Source organism: Canis lupus, chromosome 7 (assembly GCF_011100685.1).
Source record: "Canis lupus familiaris isolate Mischka breed German Shepherd chromosome 7, alternate assembly UU_Cfam_GSD_1.0, whole genome shotgun sequence".
NCBI classification, from domain to species: Eukaryota; Metazoa; Chordata; class Mammalia; order Carnivora; family Canidae; genus Canis; species Canis lupus.
In genome coordinates this window covers 5059274-5080429 of record NC_049228.1, presented here as the reverse complement: position 1 = coordinate 5080429, position 21156 = coordinate 5059274, and the positions used below count along the sequence as shown (strand labels likewise).

General features: G+C 44.0%; 1 protein-coding gene across 2 annotated transcripts in view; it reads left to right on the top strand.

Annotated features, from left to right (window-relative positions):
- The window catches only part of CRB1 (crumbs cell polarity complex component 1), a 213222-nt gene that overhangs the window by 175166 nt on the left and 16900 nt on the right, over window positions 1-21156 (top strand). For both annotated transcript variants that reach the window (XM_038541982.1, XM_038541983.1), the window contains exons 10-11: window positions 2157-2285; window positions 6028-6154. In XM_038541982.1, the coding sequence (XP_038397910.1) occupies window positions 2157-2285; window positions 6028-6154 (256 nt within the window). The remainder of the gene's footprint in view (window positions 1-2156; window positions 2286-6027; window positions 6155-21156) is intronic.

Here is a 21156-nt window from a genome sequence, read left to right as displayed (position 1 = left end):
TCATGAAGATGAAATTATGACTCTCATGTAAACGAGCATGTTTTGTTGTTTTCATTTAAGTCATCAATTAATGAAGAAATGAATAAGGTATAAAAACCCGGTCAAAGGATAACCTAATTACTTATATATACGCATATATATAATAATTAGATATATTTTTTATTATCCACATAAATATATATAAGTAGAGATGAGGAAATGAAGTCACTAATACATGCAAAACTATTTACTCTTTTACAGGGCAATACAATTAATATTTGAAACTGTCTTTTCTACCGTGTGACAATCAATTCTATCCCCACAGACAAATTCGCTTACATTTCAATGAGCAGGATCCATTCGTATTAATGTCATTTTCTACCACTTACAGAGTTGTAAAATAGTGAAGAAAATCTAAGGCATACACACTATAAAATCAAACAGTCCTAGAGTGTCTTTTATATAACACCCAATAGTCTGTTGAAAGAATACTCAGTAATATCTTTTGCCCATTTCGACATATTTCCCAATTTTTTCTAACACGACTGGAGCAGTGTTTTAATTCTAGTAACGACCTCCATCTCGTGTTACGTAAGCAGAAATAAGAATCAATATTTTCCTACTAAGTCACATGGCTTCGATGTTTCCACATAAGTAGAATTCATTATTTTATAACTTATACTACTTTTAACTTCACTAAACAATTGAGTCATTATGGGGAGGTGAGAGGATTATTAATAACAAGTAATACATTCCCAGACTTTGGCAAGAACACCTGGAGTGGGTTGGCAGCCTGTAGACATAACACTAACTCAGAGGTGGAGCTCTAATGGGATGAATCTCCCAGCAGACATAACATGTAGTCATACGTATAAGAAAGTGTATTTATCTCGATAACATTTATTGTTGTTCAGAACCTGTGAAGCCAAGGCCCAATATAAGGTGCTACGTGTTGACATTTCAGTTGTACGTCGCTTTCCGTGAGTTAAAACAGACTCATTTTGCCAACAAACTGCCTGTTTAAAGCAAAAGACATCCAGGATCAAAATTAATAGTATTGCCACGGTGACTTTGGGCAAGTAAAGTAAACATACATGCCCCAGGAACTATTTCTCCAGTATTTTTTTTCCTGCCTAATTCATCAAAGTCAAGTGCTCAAAGATTAAAGTTCTCAAAAGTACCCTCCTAATGAGATTCAAAAATTGTTTATTAAACCTAAGACGTATACAAAGCTTACATTTGCATTGCTAATTGACCTCTTTCAAAGCTGGTTGACATTTTTGGTTCTTTTGAAAAGTCCTTAGGATAGTTTCCTTTTAAAGTCGAATTGATTAGCTCTTATGGGAAGAGACACACTTACCGTCCTCTAGGCTAGTTTCTCCACGTTAGCTGCAGCACACACAACTGGACAAAATTAAATTCCTTTTATATTTTCTGGACATTAATTATGCATCAGACACCATGCCCAGTGGGTCAAAGGACCTGAACAACACCCTTAAAATCTCTCGTAATCAGTCCCTTCACACCCCTGGCACTTGCCTTTGCAGTCAAGTTCTGCTTAGCTTCTAACGATTTGTTCTGCCTTTTATAAGGATTCCTTAATGATACGCCCAGCTTTGTTGTTATACCAAAGAGCCACACTCTTGGATTCACACACAGTTGCCACTGAGTGCTGTATACACTCCTCCTGGACAGCACTTGGCTTGCATTCCGCTAAGCTATGAATCATTAGGAAGGGAACAGCAAGTGTTGGCAGGGCAACAGGAGTTCAGCTCTGAAAGCCTACAGAGAAATCACAGGAGTGCTTGGGTACCAGAGTGGGGTCCTTGCTTTCCTGGCCTTTATAGAGCTGCAATTTTCCGTGGCCCGTGTTGATTTATTAGCAAGGCAGCAGCACACCCAGCTATCGCAAGTTTCTTCCCAACCCTAAATTTATTGCCACCTCATGGCACAGATCTTATCTCACCAATGGAAACTGTGGAGATGCAAGATATATAGCCGAGCTTGTTACCGCGCCCCCCAGCAGGAGCTGTCTACTGAGCGAAAGGGGTCATGCATAACCTAGCCTGAGTACTTGATTAGTTTGGCATTGACTGCATAGACGGACTTTTCCAAAAAGTTTTCTTGAATGAAATGATCAAGATGTACAGCTGTGGCTGTTGCCTTTCTCTCTCCAGACACACCAGATTATCCTCGACAGTCTGTGGGAACGAGAAGACGAATCTCACTTGCTACAATGGAGGCAACTGCTCAGAGTTCCAGGGTGAATTAAAGTGTCTGTGCCGGCCAGGTTTTACTGGGGAGCGGTGAGTCAACATTAGCACTTTCTAGAGAAGAAAAGTCTGGGCTGAACAACAGTGGGATTACTCAAAGTTGATTTCCCCTCCGATTTTTCATCTCTGTTCCCATAGGAAAATCCATGCTGACATACAGGTCCCACCAGAGTCAAACAAGAAAAGAGAAGGGAAAAAAAAAAATCACAGTTTAGGTCAAAACAAAGAACATTTTATTAGCCAAGACTTCAAATAGGAAAAGATGTCTTTGAAACAACGTAAAATGTGATATTTTTCTTTCTGATAAGTATTTCTGGATTCATGTTTCTAATACATGATGCAAATAGAGTTGCTAGGGAAGCAAAATAAAAAATACCTAAAAGATTGCCTCACAGAATTATCTAGAGCCCTGAAAGTAGATATGCCTTATCCATGTGAGTCTCTCTTTCCCAGCGACACCCTTCAACAACTCTTCAGCTAATACAGGGATGGTTGATGCGGAGTTGGCCATGGCTTCAGACAATGGCTGAAAATGCAGGCAAATTCGGATATGTACTTAACTGGCTGAAGGTGAGGTCAAAGATTTAAAAAAAGAAAAAAAGGATATACTCCACAGCTTTTATCAGCTTCTCAAAAGGATCAATGTCCCCCCTAATGATTATAAACCAAGGCTCTATCTAAGCTCTTATATATCTCTATATAAACAGATAATAAACAATTAACCATTTGTTGAGCACGGTCATGCATCTTATAAATATCCTCGCTAATTGTTATTAATGCCACTTTGCATTTGCCTAAACTGACGCTGAGGGGTCAAGTTACAGGTCAGGTGCCAATCCAGATGGGAGCTGCAGGGAGGCCGAGCCGCCTTCACAGCCTGTGCTCCTCTCCTGGATATGCTGACAGGAATGAATAAGCCTTTGCTTGCAGCAGTTAGAAGAAAGTGGGAACCGTGCTCCTTCCTCTCCTAGGCCATCCGCCACAAGATAACGATCTCGGAGCAAACTCCCTGCATTGAACGAATGAGATAAATGAAAATACAGAGCATCCAACAGAGAGAGTTTGACTGAATTAAATTTTCCCAGAAAGGTAGTTAATTAAATAATGGGCGTATTTGTGCTGACAAACCCCTGACAACTGCAGTTTGGATTCATTTGAATTTTCCCTTTTCCAGCTGGCTCCTCTGGCCCTACGCAGATCCAGCTCTTTTGCCATTTTCACAATGTAGGCCATCTCGTGTAGACCTGCCTTTTACCCTTTCAAGGTTCAATGACAAACCCAGCTCTTGCCTTCACAGCCTTTCAGTGCTTTGGCTCCAAGAGGCACATGCAGACCCAGACAGAGCGTGTACGTGCCAGGAAGCTCATAGCCCTGGCTCATATTTTCCCATGCAACATATTGTTAACCCAGAGACCATGCAGCTGGCCTCAAACTCTATATGCCTCCGAACTAGCGCAAATATTTCCTTGTCCTAAATATTCCCTTGACCAGCTCTTCCAGTGTTTTTAAGTGCTGATTATTTCCTGCCTATGTCACAGCTGAATGCTTACTATCACATTAATGCTCAATGGCACACCACATAGACTCATCCAAAGCCTTGGATTATTTTTCTCTGCTATCCACACATTATCCCCATTTCAAACAAACATTTCCTTTCCTCCAACATTTGTTTAAAAGAATAATCTTGCACTTAAATGCAAATTATTTCTTTGAAATGTGCTAAGAAAAGGAACTCCAAGTTTCCTTCCTCTCCCGGGGACTCTTTTCATCTAGATCAACTTCTCTGCTGCAAATGGATTTCTAAAAGAGTGAACACATGGTCAATAGATTCTGTGCTTTCAAAGTCCTTAATGTTAATGGACTTATTTATTCTGATTTTTGATGTATTAATTTTGATCTCTAATGAAAGCTCTGATAATGTTTATAATGAATGTTTGTGTGTGGTACACTCTTTAATTCAAGAGAGGAAGAGATAAGAAATGGAGAAAGAATAGCCAGAGGGAGACTAGAAAATACTAGACCATCTCCCAAGGCTTAGGGGAATGTGACTTCTGTAACATCCAAAATATTGAAAAACTGTCTTCCGGCAAATTGCCTCCTCTTCTGTCTGGCTAAACCCCCAACTTTATAGTGTCATCCTGGCAGGTTGCAAATGATGGATGGTGTGAACACTGGCCCACCCAGGACAAAAAGTGCTTGGCAGGCTCTTGCAAGTTGTCAGGTTTTGCTCAGATCTAATCGGAGAAGCCTCCTTCCAGTCCAGAAGCCTGAGCCAAAAAAGGAAAACAAAATGTCTCAGCTATGCTTGGTATCCAGCAGGATAAGGAGCTGTTTTTCTGGGAAGAAATCTTTTTCTCCTTTATACCTTGGGTTGACCCTCCCCACCCACCCCCTCATCCCTCTTCACTTTGAGCCTAGTGATTAGTTGATGCCCTATGTATGCAAGTTTTACCTTTTGGAAGGTGAGAAATGAAAAACTGTTTACATTATGCTTTGACATCATAAGCTGCTCTTTAGGGATTCTTGAAGCTAACATTTTATATGAATTTCCCAGAGTAAAAGGGATGCCACAGTTACGGCTCTATGGTGAGGCCTAACAGTGCTTGGTTTTTAGCCTACGGTTGAGTGCTAAATACATACCTACTGAATGATTGAATAAAAGAGCCTGGTGAGTTAATTGGTAAATATACAGGAAAAAAAGCTGCTGGCCGAAGACCAAGTGAAAGATGACAGTGTCCCAGGGAAGAAGAAAATTTTGATATACCTTAGAATTGATATCACTTGTTTGGGAAAAATTCACCTTTTGAAAGTCATTCTTTTTTTTTTTTTTTAAGAATTTATTTATTTGAAGGAGAGACTGTGCACAAGCAGGGGGAGGGGCAGAGGCAGAGAAGCAGACTCCCCGCTGAGCAGCGAGCCCGATGGGGGACTCAATCCCAGGACCCTTAGGCAGATGCTTAACCGACTGAGTCACCCAGGTGCCCGTTGGCTTTTGCAAGTCATTCTACTTGAATATTGAAATATTACCCTTAGTTGTAAAACACATTTATTAGCAACTGACATTTTCTACTTATCCACTTTTGCTTTTTCTTAGAAAAAAAAAAAAGAATTCCAAAGGAAAATAATAAAAAATTTCCAAGAATAAACCAATTTCTCCCCCTTGATTTTGATGAGCTCCCTTTCCTCCACAGCCTGAGGGCCGGATGCATCCGAATCGGGCCCGGTGGGGGTGGGGGGTGGGGGGGTGGGGGTCTCCAGGTGTCAAAATGCGGCCTCCAGCGTCCCTGGGGGTGGGCAGGCCTCTAACTGCCCTTCAGGGCTTCTTGGTCTCTAAATACTTGCCCCTGTTTTCTCCTTCTACGGTGAGTACAGCATGTTGCCCTGAAGAACAAATTTGCTGCAGGAATCCTAAGAGGCGTGTCCCACCCCAGGGAGTGTGCGCAGACTGCACGGGAGCCGCTACAGCTGACCGCCCTGGGCCCGGTGGATAAGGGACCTTTTTCTGTTCTTTTCTTTTTCTTAATTTTGTTTTCTTAAAGATTTTATTTATTTGTTCATGAGAAACAGAGAGAGAGAGGGAGGGAGGGAGGGAGGCGGAGCCCCAGGCCGAGGGAGAGGCCGGCTCCCTGCGGGGAGCCCTGGCGGGACTGATCCCGGGACCCGGGGTCACGCCCTGGGCCGCAGGTGAGCGCGGCGCCGTGTCCTCTCCGCAGCGCGCAGCCGGGCTGGGGCTGGTGCGCAGAGGCCGAGGCCGCCGTGTGTGCTTCTCCTCCAGGTGCGACGAGGCGGCGGACGAGTGTGCGTCGGCTCCGTGTGCGCACGGCGGCCTGTGCCGGGGCCTGGGCCGCGGGTTCCAGTGCGTGTGCCCCGCGGCCTTCGCGGGCGAGCGCTGCGAGGTGCACGTAAGCGGGGGTCCGGGCGTGTGCCCCTCGGGCTCGGGGCCTCCCCTCCTGCCTCTGCGCCTGGCGGGGGGCGGGGCGGGGCGGGGGGGGTGAGGTAGAGGGTGGAGGGGGGTGGGGTAGGGGGTGAAGGGGGGGTGCAGGGGAGGGGGGTGGAGAGGGGGGTGAGGTGGAGGGTGGAAGGGGGAAGGGGGTGGAGAGGGTAGGGTGGGGGGTAGAGTGGGAGGGTGAGGGTGGAGTGGGGTGGTGGGAAGTGGAGGGGGTAGGGGGGAGTGGGGGTGGGAATGGGATGAAGAGAGGAGGGTGGAGAGGGGAGGGTGGAGAGGGTACGGGGGAGGGGAGGGGTGTGGATACGGTGGGGGGTGGGGGGTGAAAGGGGGAAGGGGGGTGGAGAGGGGAGGGTGGAGACGTGGAGGGGGGGTGGGCGGGGCCCGAGGGGAGTGGGGGGGCGGGCACGCGGGGGCCAGAAAGAGCTGGCCACCGAGGGGGCTGAGGGCGGTGACCTTCCGGGGCCCCCGCGTCTGAAGGAGCCCTGCGGTGGGAGCCTGGGCCTGCCCCGGCTCTGGGTGCGCGGCTGTGATGGGCGCGGCCCCACGCAGCCCCACCCTAAGGCGCTTGGGTTCCCCGAGCCCACCTAGTATTCGTGGCGTGACACTGAGAATCACGGGTTAAACTGGGTTTTGCATCCGTGGTGTTTCGGTGCCTGGCTGCGCAGATGCTGCGTTGCCGACCCTCTGGGAAGTTAAATGTGTATATATTTGTATATACAGATTACTTTTATATCATATAGATCTCTTCATATATATAGCTATTATATATATAAAGAAGTTAAATGTGTATATATTTATATATATAAATTACTTTTCTATCTATCTATCTATCTATCTATCTATCTATCTATCTATCTATCTATCAAGGGAATCACATGAAATCCATAAAATGGAGAAAACAACTTTTCTGACAGCATTCCTACCAAATCTCAAATTCTCTCTCACCGGAATAATTTCTGATTCCGCCAAGCCTCTCCTCCAGTAGAACGACAGAGAAACTCTACTTCCATGTCTTTTTCCTGCAACACTTTCTATTCAAAGAGAGTACCTTGGGTTAATTGCTTATAAATTTATGAATTTGCTGAATTGTCTATCAAATGGACTGATTTGAATTGCGTTTTGATGCATATTTAACAAAAATTAGGTACTGTTGCATGCCCATACACCAAAATATATATATATTATAAAACTTGATTTCTTGGAGGCATATTTTTCTAAAATTTGCAAGTAAATGTATCATCTTTGAGTATCTTCCTGAAAAAAATCATGAAAGCATAGGACCTTTCCTTATCAAAATGTATTTGGCACAATGTTTTTTTAAAAAAATATATACCTGAAATGATGGATCTATACGGTAAGTTAACTAATAGGATATGCAAAAAAAAATTATATGTATTTCTTGCCTTTAATAGCCTAAACATAATAATTTTTTAGAAAACTTTATTTGGTAATATTTTTAATTGCTTCCACTGGCATATTAGCATTTCTGCTAAATCTCTCTGTATAGATGCGCCCTTCCAAAGAAGACATTGCGCTCATTTAAAGGGAAAATTGCTTTGATCCTATGAATTAATTTAGAAAACAACTACAGTGCTAATGACCTGACAAATATAATTTTGTAAACGTGTCTATGTCTTTAGGAGCTGCTCTGGTTCGAAAACATGAGGGTGACTTATCCATTGGGTGACAACCCGATTGCTTTAAGAAAGTCGTTTTCCTGTGGAAATGGCCAAGGAAAACCTAAATATACCAATCGAAATGAAAGGACAAAGTGGTATACCATAAGAGCGAAGGAAACGGATTGAATTCTATTTGTCAATAGTAATAGATTTTATGCAGCAAATTCATACCCTGTAGAGCCCTGGCAGTCCTTTCAAACTGGAAGCCATTGATTTTGAAATCTTTCCTTTATCCTCCTTCTTCTCGCTCACATCCAGGCACCATACAGCTGTCTCAGATGGATCCGTTCCCAAGTTAGACTTTGTGACATGATATTCGGGGAAAACCCTCATCAATGTTTGCATTCCCAAATATTTGAAGTAAGCATAAAATAGATGACCAAAGACCACACATATATGGCTTCACACTGACTCCCTTTTCGGTATTTCTGTACTTACATACTTACAGGCCGCTGCAGTGTAATCTATTACCTTCCAAATATATCTGAGTCATTCTCAAACGCTTTGTGAAATTCTGATGTCTCTGTTGTCATTGGAACTGTCAGTTGCTTTTCTATTTTCCCGACGTCTTGCATGAGATACCTGACTTGAAAATATTTTCCCCTTTCTCTTTACTTTTCTGTATTTTTAATTGCATTGTGTGTGACTATGGCTTTTACATAGTTACACAGAAGAATAAAACTTTTGTTTCTGTATCTCTACTTATCATCCTCGGATAACTGTCTTCATTTGTCTTGACTGTGTCTTGCGTGGTAAGATATCCACAAGGCAGGCACACGTGTGTACACACACACACACACACACACACACTCACCTCACATAATGGGCACATAAGCATCAGAGCTAACCTTCCTGAATTGAGGTCTGCTTCCCCAGATGTGTCCCTGCAAGAAAATATCTGGGGCCCTCAAAATCAAGGTCCCATGTACTTTCCCTCTCTGGCAAGTATTCCTCTAGGTGGCATTCTAGAAGTGATCATATCCCTAATTGTTCTCACAATGGGTTTACATTGTCCCTGCCCATAGTAGGCATAGTTCAATCTGGCTCCAGAGAGGGGCCATCTCACCTGAATGACCGAAATTCACACAAACTCCTATAGAACAAGCTTCTGCAAAAAAACCTGTATTTAGCTTAATAACAGATCATTTACTTTTGTTTATTTTTAAGATTTAATACCTGAAGTCATAACTGGTTTTGGCCATGCCTCTTCCTTCTTTGTGTGTGGGTACATGAAGAATGGTTTTTATTACTTTCCTTTTTAGGAAATGGGGAAGTAGAGAAAATAGGAAGGTTTGCAGAAATTAGTGTTCTGGCAGCATGAGGAAACAATTAAATTCAAGTAACACTATTGAGGACCTACTCTGTGCCAGGGACTGTGATAAACTATTTATATATATATATATTTTTTTTTTCAATATGAGTGACCAAAGTCTCCCAAAATCTTCACTAAATTGTATTTACAGATCCTTTTGCCATTTCTGAACTTATGCAGCTTAATCTTGCAAGATTAAAATGGAGTTCTTTCTGGAAATGGTGATACATAAAATTTGAATTTAATGATGTATGTAGGTAGGCAACCAGTGATGAAAAGAAATCTGGGTTGTCCAACTACCAAAATTACTACTCTTTTGGACTCTTTCCCTTCTCTCCTTTTTTAATGTATGCAACAGTAACTTAATGACTATCTATTACGTGTCATGCTCTGGATTATGTACTAGGATTACGACTATAGGTGAGACATGAGCTGGCTCACAAATTGAAGGTCTGGCAGTGGATGTCGGTCAACAGTGGAGGACGGTTCTTGGTCAGTGCCAGGATGGAACTAAGCAGCAGCTGTAAAGGAACACTCAGGAGGGGCAGTGTGCCCAGGCTTAGAGGTGGATGTGGAAGGACTTAAAGCCTATGCTGGGATTCAAAGGTAACCAGGTGTCAGGCTGTGGCAGGAGGGATGGAGCAACAGAGATTATTTCTGGAAGAAGGGGTCATGGAGCTCAGGCAGGGTGGCTGGAGCCTGAGGTGGGAAAACAGGAAGACTGAGGCTTCAGAAGTAGCAGAAATGAGTCCTTGTAAGTCAAATTAATGACCTGGCTTTTCCTTCTAAGAGTAATGGGGAGTCTTTAAAGAGGTTCAATCAAAAGAGTAACAGGATCGCACTTGCACTTTAGAAACATCACCTGGGCTTCTATAGAGAGGATGGATGAAAAGAAATGCAAAACTGGACCCCAAAAGACACAGTTAGGGGGCCGTTGCAGTAATCCAGATAAAAGGAAAGGACATTTGGCATGACCTGATATAGTCAAAAGGGATTGGAGGAGGTGGAACTGAACAAATTGCGGAGCTGTAAGACCTACCTCGTGATTGTTTGGAGAAGGCTGGGGAATATTATTTAAAAATATTTGGTGATTTAATAAATGAATAAATATAAGTTCAGTGGGATATCCAAGTACAGTTACTAATCAATGTGAATATTCTAGTCTGGAGTTCAAGAGAGCTGAGCTGGGTGTCTAATTTTGGGTGTCATATCATAGATTTATTGATCTTTTGTATTCCATTCTCTACATCTATAATCCATTTGTATTTTTCCTAGTATCTTTTCTAGTTTTATTGAGGTATAAGTGACATAGAACAGGTGTAAGTTTGGGGGATCCCTGGGTGGCTCAGCGGTTTAGCGCCTGCGTTCAGCCCAGAGCGTGATCCTGGAGACCCAGGATCGAGTCCCGCATTGGGCTCGCTGCATGGAGCCTGCTTATCCCTCCACCTCTCTCTCACTCTCTCTCTCTCTCTCTCTCTGTGTGTGTCTCTCATGAACAAATAAATAAAATCTTAAAAAAAAAAGAACAGGTGTAATTTAAGGTGTGCAATTGGTTAGTTTGCTACCCTGAGATATTGCAAAATGACTGCCGCCATAGCCTTAGCTAACACCTCCACCTCATTACGTAATTACCATTTCTTTTTTGGGGTGAGAACATCTACCATCTATATTCTTAGAAACTTTTTTGAGATTTTATTTATTTATTTGAGAGAGAGAGAGAGAGAGAGCAAGAGCAGGTGTAACGGCAGAAGGAGAGGGAGAAACAGACTCCCCACTGAGCAGGGAGCCTGACACGGGGCTCGATCCCAGGACCCTGAGATCATGACCTGAACTGAAGGCAGACACTGAATCGACTGAGCCACCCAGGTGCCCGTCTTAGCATCTTTTAAGTGTGCAGTACAGTCATGTGGTGAGCTATTAGTCATCATGTTGAATATTAGACTCCTAGAACTTACTCATTGTATCAGTAAAAGCTTGACCCTTTATCCAGCATCTCTCCAACCCGTCACCCTCTGCTCCTGGCTAACACCATGCTACTCTCTGTTTCTATGTTTTGTGCAATGTTTTTAGAGTTGGTATGCGAGTGCGATCACGCAGTACTTTTTATCTTCTGTCTGAATTATTTCACTTAGCATAACACCCTCAAGATCCAAATGACAGGATTTCTTTCCTTCTCATGTGGAATAATATTCTCTTGTGTATATGTACCAGACCTTCTTTACTCATTTATCGGATCGGTTGTTTTCATACCTTGGCTGTAGCGAGTAATGCTGCGATGAACATGCGCATACAGGTAGTTCTTTGAGGCAATGGTTTCATTTCCTTTGGCTATGTAGCCAGAAATGGGAGAGCTGGATCACACAGTAGCTCTGTTTTTAATGTTTTAAGGAATCTCCATACTACTTTTCATAGTGGCTGCACCAACTTATATTCCCACCAGGAGAGCGTCAGGGTTACCATTTCTCTACAACCTCACCAACACTTGTTATGTCTTATCTTTTTGACGATAGCCATTCTGATGAGTGTGAGGTGATACCTCATTGTGGTTTTGAACTATATTTCCATGATGATTGGTGATGTTGAACACCTTTTCATGTGGCTGTGGGCATTGATAAATCTTCTTTGGAAAAATGTCCATTCAGTTTCTCTGCCCATTTTTTAAATCAGATTGAGGTTTTTTGGCTATTGAGTTGTATGAGTTCCTTACACATTTTGGATATTAACCCCTTATCAGATCTATGATTTGCAAATATTTTCTTGCATTCCATACGTTGCCTTTTCATTTCATTGATGGCTCCTTTGCTGTACAGAAGCCTTCTAGTTTGATGTAATCCCACGTTTGCTTGTATTGCCTTTGCTTTTGGTATCAAATCAAAAAAAAATCATTGCCAAGATTGATATCAAGGAACTTAACACCATATGTTTTTGTTGAAGAATTTTATGGTGTCAGGTCTTACATTCAAGTCTTGGATCCACTTTGAGCTGATTTTTTATTGGTGTGAGAAATTCAGTTTTATTCTTTGGTGTGTGGCTATTCAGTTTTCCCAACACCATTTATTGAAAAGATAATCCTTATTTTTGGCTCCGTTGTCATAAATTAATTGGCCATATATTGGTGGATTTATTTCTGGGCTCTCGATTTTGTTCCATTTGTCTATGTGTCTGTTTTTATGCCAAACCCATACTGCTTGAAATCAGAAAGTGTGCTGTCTTCAGCTTTACTCTCCCTTCCCAAAATTGCTTTGGCTATTCAGGGTCTTTTGTGGTTCTATATAAATCTTAGGGTTGTTTGTTCTATTTCTAGGACAAATGCCATTGGAATTTTTTTAGAGGTTGAATTAAATATATGGATTGGCCTAGGTATGGACATTTGAACAATATAAATTCTTCCAATTCATGAGCGTGGGATATCTTTCCATTATCTGTCTCTTTAATTTGTCTCATCCCTATCTTACAGCATTTAGCATACAGATCTTTTATTTCCTTAGTTACATTTATTCCTGAGTCTTTTATTTTCTTTGATGTTATTGTAAATGGGATTATTTGCCTATTTCTCTTTCAGATATTTTGTTGTTGATGTAGAGAGATGCAACGTATTTTTGTATGGTGTAAAACACCTAGAAGGAAACATAAGGAAAAAGCTTTATGACATCGGTCTTGGCAATGACTTCATGGGTATGGCACCAAAAGCCCAGAGAACAAAAGCAAGAATAGACAAATAGAACTACCTCAAACTTCAAAACTCCTGCACATTAAAGAAGCAATCAGTTGAGCGATTTTTATCCTTCACTCTGCTAATGTGGTGTGTTATATTGACTAACTTATATGTTGCACTGTCCTTGCATCCCAGGGCTGTCACTTGGTCATGATACATAATCTTCTCAACATGGTATTGAACTTGCTTTTCTAGTATTTTGTTGAGATTTTTGCATCCATGTTCATCATGGATATTGGCCTGTGGTTCTCTTTTTTTGTGGTATCTTCATCTGGCTTTTGTATCAGGATAATGTTGACTTTATGAGATGAGTTTGGATATTTTCTCTCCTCATCAGTATCTTTTTTGAAATGTTTAAGAAGGATTGGAGTTCATTCTTCTTTAAATGTGTGGTAGGATTTACCAGTGTGCCATCTGGTGCTGGGCTTTTCTTGGTTGGGAGGGTAAATGATCACATTTCTAACACCAAAATAACTGTTGTGAAAAGGAATAGATGACACTATTGAAACTGCAAATAATGACATGTACTGGCACTGCTTTCAACTTGAGAGGCTCTCATATTTGTAAATCCAGTTTGTCCCCCTCATAATATCCCTGAGAGGCATTAACATCTTTAATTTAAAGATAAATGAATAGAGACTTAAAGGGGTTACCTGAATTTCTCCAGGTCAGGTATGCAGGGAGAATCAGAGCTAGGGTTTATCCACATCACTTTTTCCAAGTCTAATGCTAACGAAAGGTTTGAGGTCTGTCACTTAGGACTCAGGAAAGGGATCTTGGAGTAAGTAGCAGGAGTTTTGTTGCCCTCTTATTGTTGTCGAAACTGGTAAAAAAGAAAAAAATATATATACACATACATATGTTAGTCATCATCAGGAACGGTTTGGAAAACCATATAAGAACTCCTTTCCAATGCAACCGTAAATTTTTGGTGCCTATTGACTGGTTGCCACATCTCTTGAAGGAACTGACACAAATAGAGATGATAGCAGGGATAATTAGAATAATCAGAGAGGGGATTCGAGGAGTAAGCAGACACGTCTAATTCCTAAAGTGACTCTTCATCCCGGCTAAATGAAGAGTCTGAACATACATGCAAATGAGTGGGTGTCCTGATCGAGGGAACCCGTTCAGAAAATCCCAGAGTTCCAGGATGGGAGGCATTCACTGAGATGTAGTAAGTCTAGCAAGTGATAGGAAATTCTCTCTCACACACTAAAAAATTTATAGAACTCATTAAACTAAGAGAGTAAAGCAGAAAGTAAAAATAAACTCAGCAGGGATTTTGAGTCATTTATGAATGACAGAGTCACAGATGGTTTCTGAGAGGGTTAGAGCTGTGCTTGATCAGAACGGCTCATGTCAAGGATGATGCCAACTGGCCCACATCCTCGGGCTTCTGTTAAGAACAGAGCACCGGCCAGTGGCACAGGAGGCTTCCTCTCTGTGGCAGCCTCTTTGTGCTCTCAATTTGGCCTTTAGGAGGGAGGTTCCCAGAATGGCATTCTCTACAAATGGTTATTTTTAAAAACGCTGTCACTTATCACTGAGTTTCCACTAATTAGCATTCAGGAAGGAGTAAATATAGAGCTAACATAAGAAACGGTTCTGAAATGTTATTTTGATGCATTTCAATCACTGAAATCAGCTCTGATTCAGTTCACTAATCTGTTTTCCTTTCATCTTTTCACACATTATTAAGACTTCTGCTTCACCAAGTATAATTAATGCTCTTCATTTCTAAATGTGGGGTCATCAGCACCAGCTTCACAGAAATCATGTAATGATTTCATGTAATGTTGACCTTCACCTTCAGAACACATTTCTTCCTGTGTCCAAAATAGAAAAGAAGCAGGCGATAGAGAGTGCGGCCCCTGGATTGTAGGTATAACTGAATTGCTTGGTGTGAAGCCACAGACAACTGTCAGAAATAACCAGGTTGAAGTTTGCCACTGGGTTGACTAGCTAACCAAGTCAAACAGCTTTGGAGGTACCTGTCAGATTAATCTCATCATCTTTTAAATCTCCCTGATGGGATCATTGCATTGCTACAATATTGGGCTTTGCCGAAACTGGCTTTTAAAATATTTATTTATCCATTTGTCCACCATTTATTGAGAGTCTGCTATAGACAAAGCTCCGAGCCAAGCAAGGTGAGCAACTAAACTATGCACAAAGGATGTGTTCCTGCTCTCAAAGAGCTTAGGCAGGAGAACTGAGTAACTTCCATGGATAGATCCACCCACATAGTTTTACAATTTTGTAAATAACGAAGGTATCTGAAATGTGCCTATAATGGCGTATGTTGGTTATGACAAGGGTGACCGCGTTATTTTTCAACTGGAGTATCTTGAGAGTGAAAGCGAGAACTGATAATAATCATGCTGGACAACAGCCTCAACTAATATTGCTCTGTGCAGACTGAGATATATCCTAGTTATTGCCCAAGGGGGAATGCATTATGTTTCATTGGATCCACTTCCATTCTCTTCAAAATGTGGTTGAAGTCTATCATAGATCATTTCGGAAATGAGGTGTACATGACTCAAACCAATTAGTTGGCCAACTGACTCAAAGCAAACAATGAAGTCAATTGCATCTTGTTAGTTGCCATTTTCTTGAATTATCCCCCTTGTTTTATACTCGGGGAGAACTTTGGCGTTGGTTCCATCTATTCAGAACAGAGTTGTGATCAACCAAACTGAAAACTGCTGGGACGCGATCAGATACCATGCTATTGCCTAGTTTGACATGACATGAATTTAATTTTTCCTGATTTTTAATTTTTCACGAATGGAGAGTGTAGATTCCTATGTAATGTGGCTTTTCTTCTTGAATGACTTACATTCCCTTTAGGAAATGAAGCTTCGGCTCATTGAATCCATTGCTGATCTTTTTTTGTGAGAGCAAATGGAGTGACATGTAGAAAACGAGGTACCCTCGAGGGAATTCAAATAGCCAGATAACTGACTTGGAGTTAGTAATTGTTTCAATATTATTTCTACTTAAAACTTTCATGACGCGTAGTACCTATTTATGGATTGTATGCATAGGATTTTCCTAACCTTTGTAAAAAAAAAATGTCTTTATTTCTAAAAGGGCATAAAGACCATGGCTATTATAGTTTACTCACAATTATAATTTCTGAATCACAGAATGTGGCATGTAAACTGTAGAAATCTATCGGAAACTAATTGTATACAGAAAGGAAGCAACATATTAATAATACAGCTCATCCAAAACAAATAGGCTACTTGCAGTGAAATGCATTTGGTCATTTGGGAGGCATATTCATGCTTGTCTCATGGTCTACTTGAGTTTAATTTAGTTCCACATGTGGCTCTGAATTACTTCCACCCATTTCCCCCAGTATTTCTTGAATAATCCCATCGGATAGCAAGCTTTATGGTGTAGAGGACAACTGAGGTGTCAGTACATTTGTTATTTAAAGTGGCAAAGTACATAGTAATGCTTGAGAGATGACGGAAATCTCTCTAGTTGAGAACCTAAAACTCAGGGGAAAAATTACATTTTAAAAGCAAAATGTTCCTTTGAGTTTTTTTAATAGCCAGCATCAAGTTACGTATATAATGGATACTCAGTGGTCACTAACGTACTAAGGAGTGAAATGTTTTTGAAGTTCAAAGTGGCAGTTTCTAACTCAAGAGAATCATGCACGTGTGTGTGTGTGTGTGTGTATGTGTGTGTACATATTCAACTTGCCCCATGGGTATTGAAATTAATGAAATTAATGAAAGTGAGAGTATTAAGTCTAGAAAGTTGGCCCATTTTTCCTACCAATTTTGCGAAATGCAAAAGGCAAGTCTCAGACATGAGCAGCCACTTCAGTGATGAGACTGTCCTAAGGATGGGTGAGTCACACTCTCCGTTAGGGGAACAATTCCATCCAAAAACCAAATGCACAGAAACCCTATTATTTATGCTGAAGTGGAATTTGATATGAACTGGCTTTTTCCTGAGCTGGTCCCAGAGGAAGCTTAGATCCATAAAGACACGGGCTCACACCTGTAACGTGACCACGTGGACACCCAAGGACGCCCGCAGAGCAGCCCGCAGGGATAGAGTTCCCTTGGCTGCCTTTTTGCTTTTGGAGGAGCAGTCCCTTATATCAGATGCACAGAGCCCCCCCAAATCCTGGGGACGGGGGGAGGAGCATAATGTGTCTTCGAGGATGACTGCGGTTGCGTTCTTAAAATCCACGTTCTCTTGACTCCTCTAAAGCAAGTGAGAGCCGACTTTGGGAAAGGGCCTATGAAGGGATGCGGGGCTCGTTTCCTTCCTCTGGGCCTGGCCAAGCATGTGCGTGCTCAAACCTTGCCGGGGAAAGCTTCCCGGCCCCTCTCCCCTTCCCCACAGGTCCTGGGAGCGTCGTCGCGTCGCCACAGCAGCCTCCGGGCAGCCCTGTCCTGACGCTGCGAGTCTGTGGAGTGCTGCCTCCCGGCCGGGCCTTCCGCACCGCGGCTCCTTCCTCAGACTCGTGATGGTGTCTCCCCGCTGTGCCGACGGCTCGAAGCCCGGGAGGGGTTCGGCCCCTTTCCCGAGGACACCCAGGCCTCGAGTTGCAGCACAAGCGTCCGCATCTCGGGGCCGGTACCTCCCCGCCGCCTTGTCCTCCGTCCTGTCAGCTGTAGGAAGGTGGGGGCCGTGGGTCCCTTGCCCCTGGACCGCCGCAGCCCGGCCACGTGCCTGGCAGGGCAGGTGCCGCAGTGCGTCCTGGGGGAGTAGGCGGGTGCGGGGAGAGGACGTGCGCTGCCCGCGGGAGGGAGCCCGGAGGTTTCCAGGGGTGAGGAGCAGGGGGGTCGCGCCCCCGAGATGCGCCAGCCGGGCCTTGACGAATGAGCAGGGACTGTCCTGGCAAAATCTAAACGACCCCCCCCCCCGCGGCGGCCCCCAGTGTTTTTCTTTTGTTTCCTCTTGATCGTTTGTTCCCAAAGTGTTGGTGACCCCGTTTGTCCCTGACGAGATTCAGTCACGAGGCCGCCCGCGCCTGAAGGCCGCCGGGCCCCACCGGGAGGGCCACACTGGGCGGGCGACTCCCTGCGCTCTGGCTGCTTCCTCGCTGCTCTGTAGCCGCCTTCTGGCGTCTGTGAGGCTTGAGGAGGGCGACCGGGAAAGCCGCCCTCAGCGCCGGAGCCGTCACAGGGCTGGCCGGGCCGGGCCCAGAGCGGGGCAGGAGGCCGGGGGGGGGGGCGCCCCTGGGCCCGACGAGACAGCACGGCCTCCCACGGCCGGTGAAGAGGCTCGGAGCCGCGAGGGCGGAAGGCAGGCCTGGAGAGATGGGCGGACGCCGGGAGGATCCGGGAGCGAGCCGGGGGCTGGGCCGCCTCAGGGCCGCGGGCGCCCCAGAGCATCCCCACCCAGACCAAAGCTTTCGTCGGCGGTTTGTTTTGTTTTGTTTTGTTTTGTTTTGTTTTTCACAAAACTGCTCGTCGGAAAAGCCTTCCGAGACGTCTCCAGACGTTCCCCCGTGGCCCGACTGGCCCGGCCCGATGGCCTGTGGGGTCGGCTCGCGGCCGGCCGGCCTCCCTCCTGGGGATGAGGACCCCCCACCCCGCCGCTGAAAGGCCGAGGGGCTTCCCAAAGTTACCATTTGCGTCCCCGCGTGTGTTTCCACAACCGTGCCTGACGTCGGGGAGGAATCCGGGAAATGCACTCCACGAGCCCCACGCCCCGAATTTCGAGGAAACTTGCATCTGGTTTCAGAGGCAAACACTACGATGTAGTGAGAAGACGCGCCCCTGATGTGCCTCGGAGGCCAAAGCACAGCGTGAATTCACAGGAGTCTGGTCACTGCGAGCCGTTAGGAGGGGGGACGTTTCCCGGGAGCAGGTGGGAATTAAGGGAGGCCGCGGAACCGAGAAAGCTCATTTGGAGGACGGGAATTGGGAGAGCCTGTCCCCAAGAGAGGCCAGAGAGAAAAAAGGTCACAAGTAAAGATGTGATAGTGGGGGCCGCCTGGGGGGCTCAGTGGTTGAGCGTCTGCCTTGGGCCCAGGTCGTGACCCCGGGGTCCTGGGATCGAGTCAGGCATCGGGCTCCCTGCAGGGAGCCTGCTTCTCCCTCTGCCTACGTCTCTGCCTCTCTCTTTCTGTGTCTCTCATGGATAAATATTTTCAAAAAAAGATGTGATAGTGGGAAAAGGTTCAGGTGACATGAAGTCCAGAGAGTGGAGAGGCCTGCCCGGAACAGGCCAACGGTAATGGGGACGAATGGGATGTAAAACTGGACGCATTAAGGTCAGGGCTGGGTTTGTAGATTAAACCACCCAAGCATCTATTAAAATGCAGCCAGAGTAGGAAGAGCGGCCCCACGGTTGGACGAGGTAAGCCTGGGCGCTGTTTTCCTGGGAGCAGTTTCCTGCCAGTGGGGAGCACACGGGAACAGCCTCGAACTTTCTCACTAGAAGGGGCCTTACACCAAAAACGGTAGCAGTTTTCTTTAATGATGGTCCTAATGGATTAATGAAAGCTCCCCAATGACATTCGTAGACTTATTCTTTCCAGTTGGAACCCAAACCAATAGAAACTATTCCTCGTTCCAGAAATTTCTTTTTTTATTTTTTTTCTGTATAATGCTGTGCAGGCAGGCAGTTTTCCTTGAGCAGGTTTTGGGGGCCGATGGAGCAGGTTTGTTTGTTTTTCTAATGAGTTTGTGAAAGGCAGATATTCTTTAAGCCAATTTTTTATTTCCGCTAATTAAAAGTTTTCTGTGGGCATAGTTTTATTAGTAAGTCTTGCTTTAAGCACCTAAAAAAAAGAGAGAGAGAGAGAGAGAGACTTCATTTGAATCTTTCTAAAGTTCTTGTTCATTAATTGAGGATTTTCAGGCCTGTGATGTTTTTGGTCTGAGGAGGTTCAAGTATAACCAGATTAAGTCTCCCTTCAGGAAAAATTGAGCCAATTCCCTAGACCAAGCCCCACTAAAAAAAGAGTCTTGGAGGCAATACACAGCTGCTACACAGCTGCTGTTATTTTTTTTTTTTTTGTCATCTTAAAGGTTATAAAATCGAGAAATATATTGATTCACTTAAAGCAATGCCTCATTGAGCAAATCGATATAAAATGTACCCTGTGCCCAGCAGTAGGTGGTTTGAATATTTTTTGTGATTCGTGCAATCCATTTTCAAAGCCAAGGAAACCAGAAGATTCTGAGAGTGAGCCATTAGCTGTCCTTGGGGACTTAACGGCTCAATGCAGAGGAAACCCCACGGTGAGCGGGATTTTCGTGGTGCCCTTTCTGCCAGCAGTTGTGCCTCCTCTGATAATGACTGCTCCTCATGACCAAAAGCATCCAGCGTGCGATGCCTCATTTAATCCTAATCACCAGCGGTAGTGTAATTTCCAATCCACAGATGTTAAAACTAAGGCCTAAACAAGTTAATGAATCATTAACTACGCAAGCGTCATGCACTTCATCTAAACTCAAATCCGTGCCCCTTTCTCCAATACGCAGTCTTGGGTTTCATGTCCTAATTCGTAAAGTGCACCACTTGGAGGCCGTTTGCAAGCAGCCCGCCCTACCTGAAAATTTTAGAAATGTTAACATTTCTCAATTGTAAAATGAATGTTTAAAATAGGTGCCATTGCAAATGATTTCCCAAAACACAAGTGTTTCCTGAAGCCCGCTATACCCAGGGACCTCTGTGGAGGTTTTGGAGGAACAGTTCGGGAGGGCAAATGAGGAATGTAGATGGGAAAGAGATTGTGAATCTGCTCTCTGCCCCTAATGGGACCCAGTGTCTATTTATTTTTACCATTAAGTCCTGTGAATGCCATAGATCCTAACAGCTGGCAGTATGTAAATTATCCCAATTTGCTGCTTCTTGAGGTGAAAGGTTGTGTGTATTCGGGCTGATATAACTCCATTGCCACTTAATTGCCATTATAAATGCCCTCGAATTATAGAAACCAATATAAGCACCTTGATTTAAATATTTATTTGCAGAACCTTAAGTAAGAGCATTGAGCTTCACATTCAGCTTTGTGGAGTGAGCTGAAGGGGTACAAGTTCTCTGTAACTGCATGTCCTCTGTCTTCTGCCTTGAGACTGAAATGGTGGTTGTAGGTCCCAGAACTCCTGCCATGGCTGGGGAACAGGCCACCGCCCCTTGGAGGAGGAAAATGTATACGTTTGTAAAGAGGCCTTCTGGAACATAAAGAGCCCGGGATGCATTATGAAGGTGATGTGTGTGTCCCTAAGGACCAAACATCTCAGCGCTACCTGTTAGAA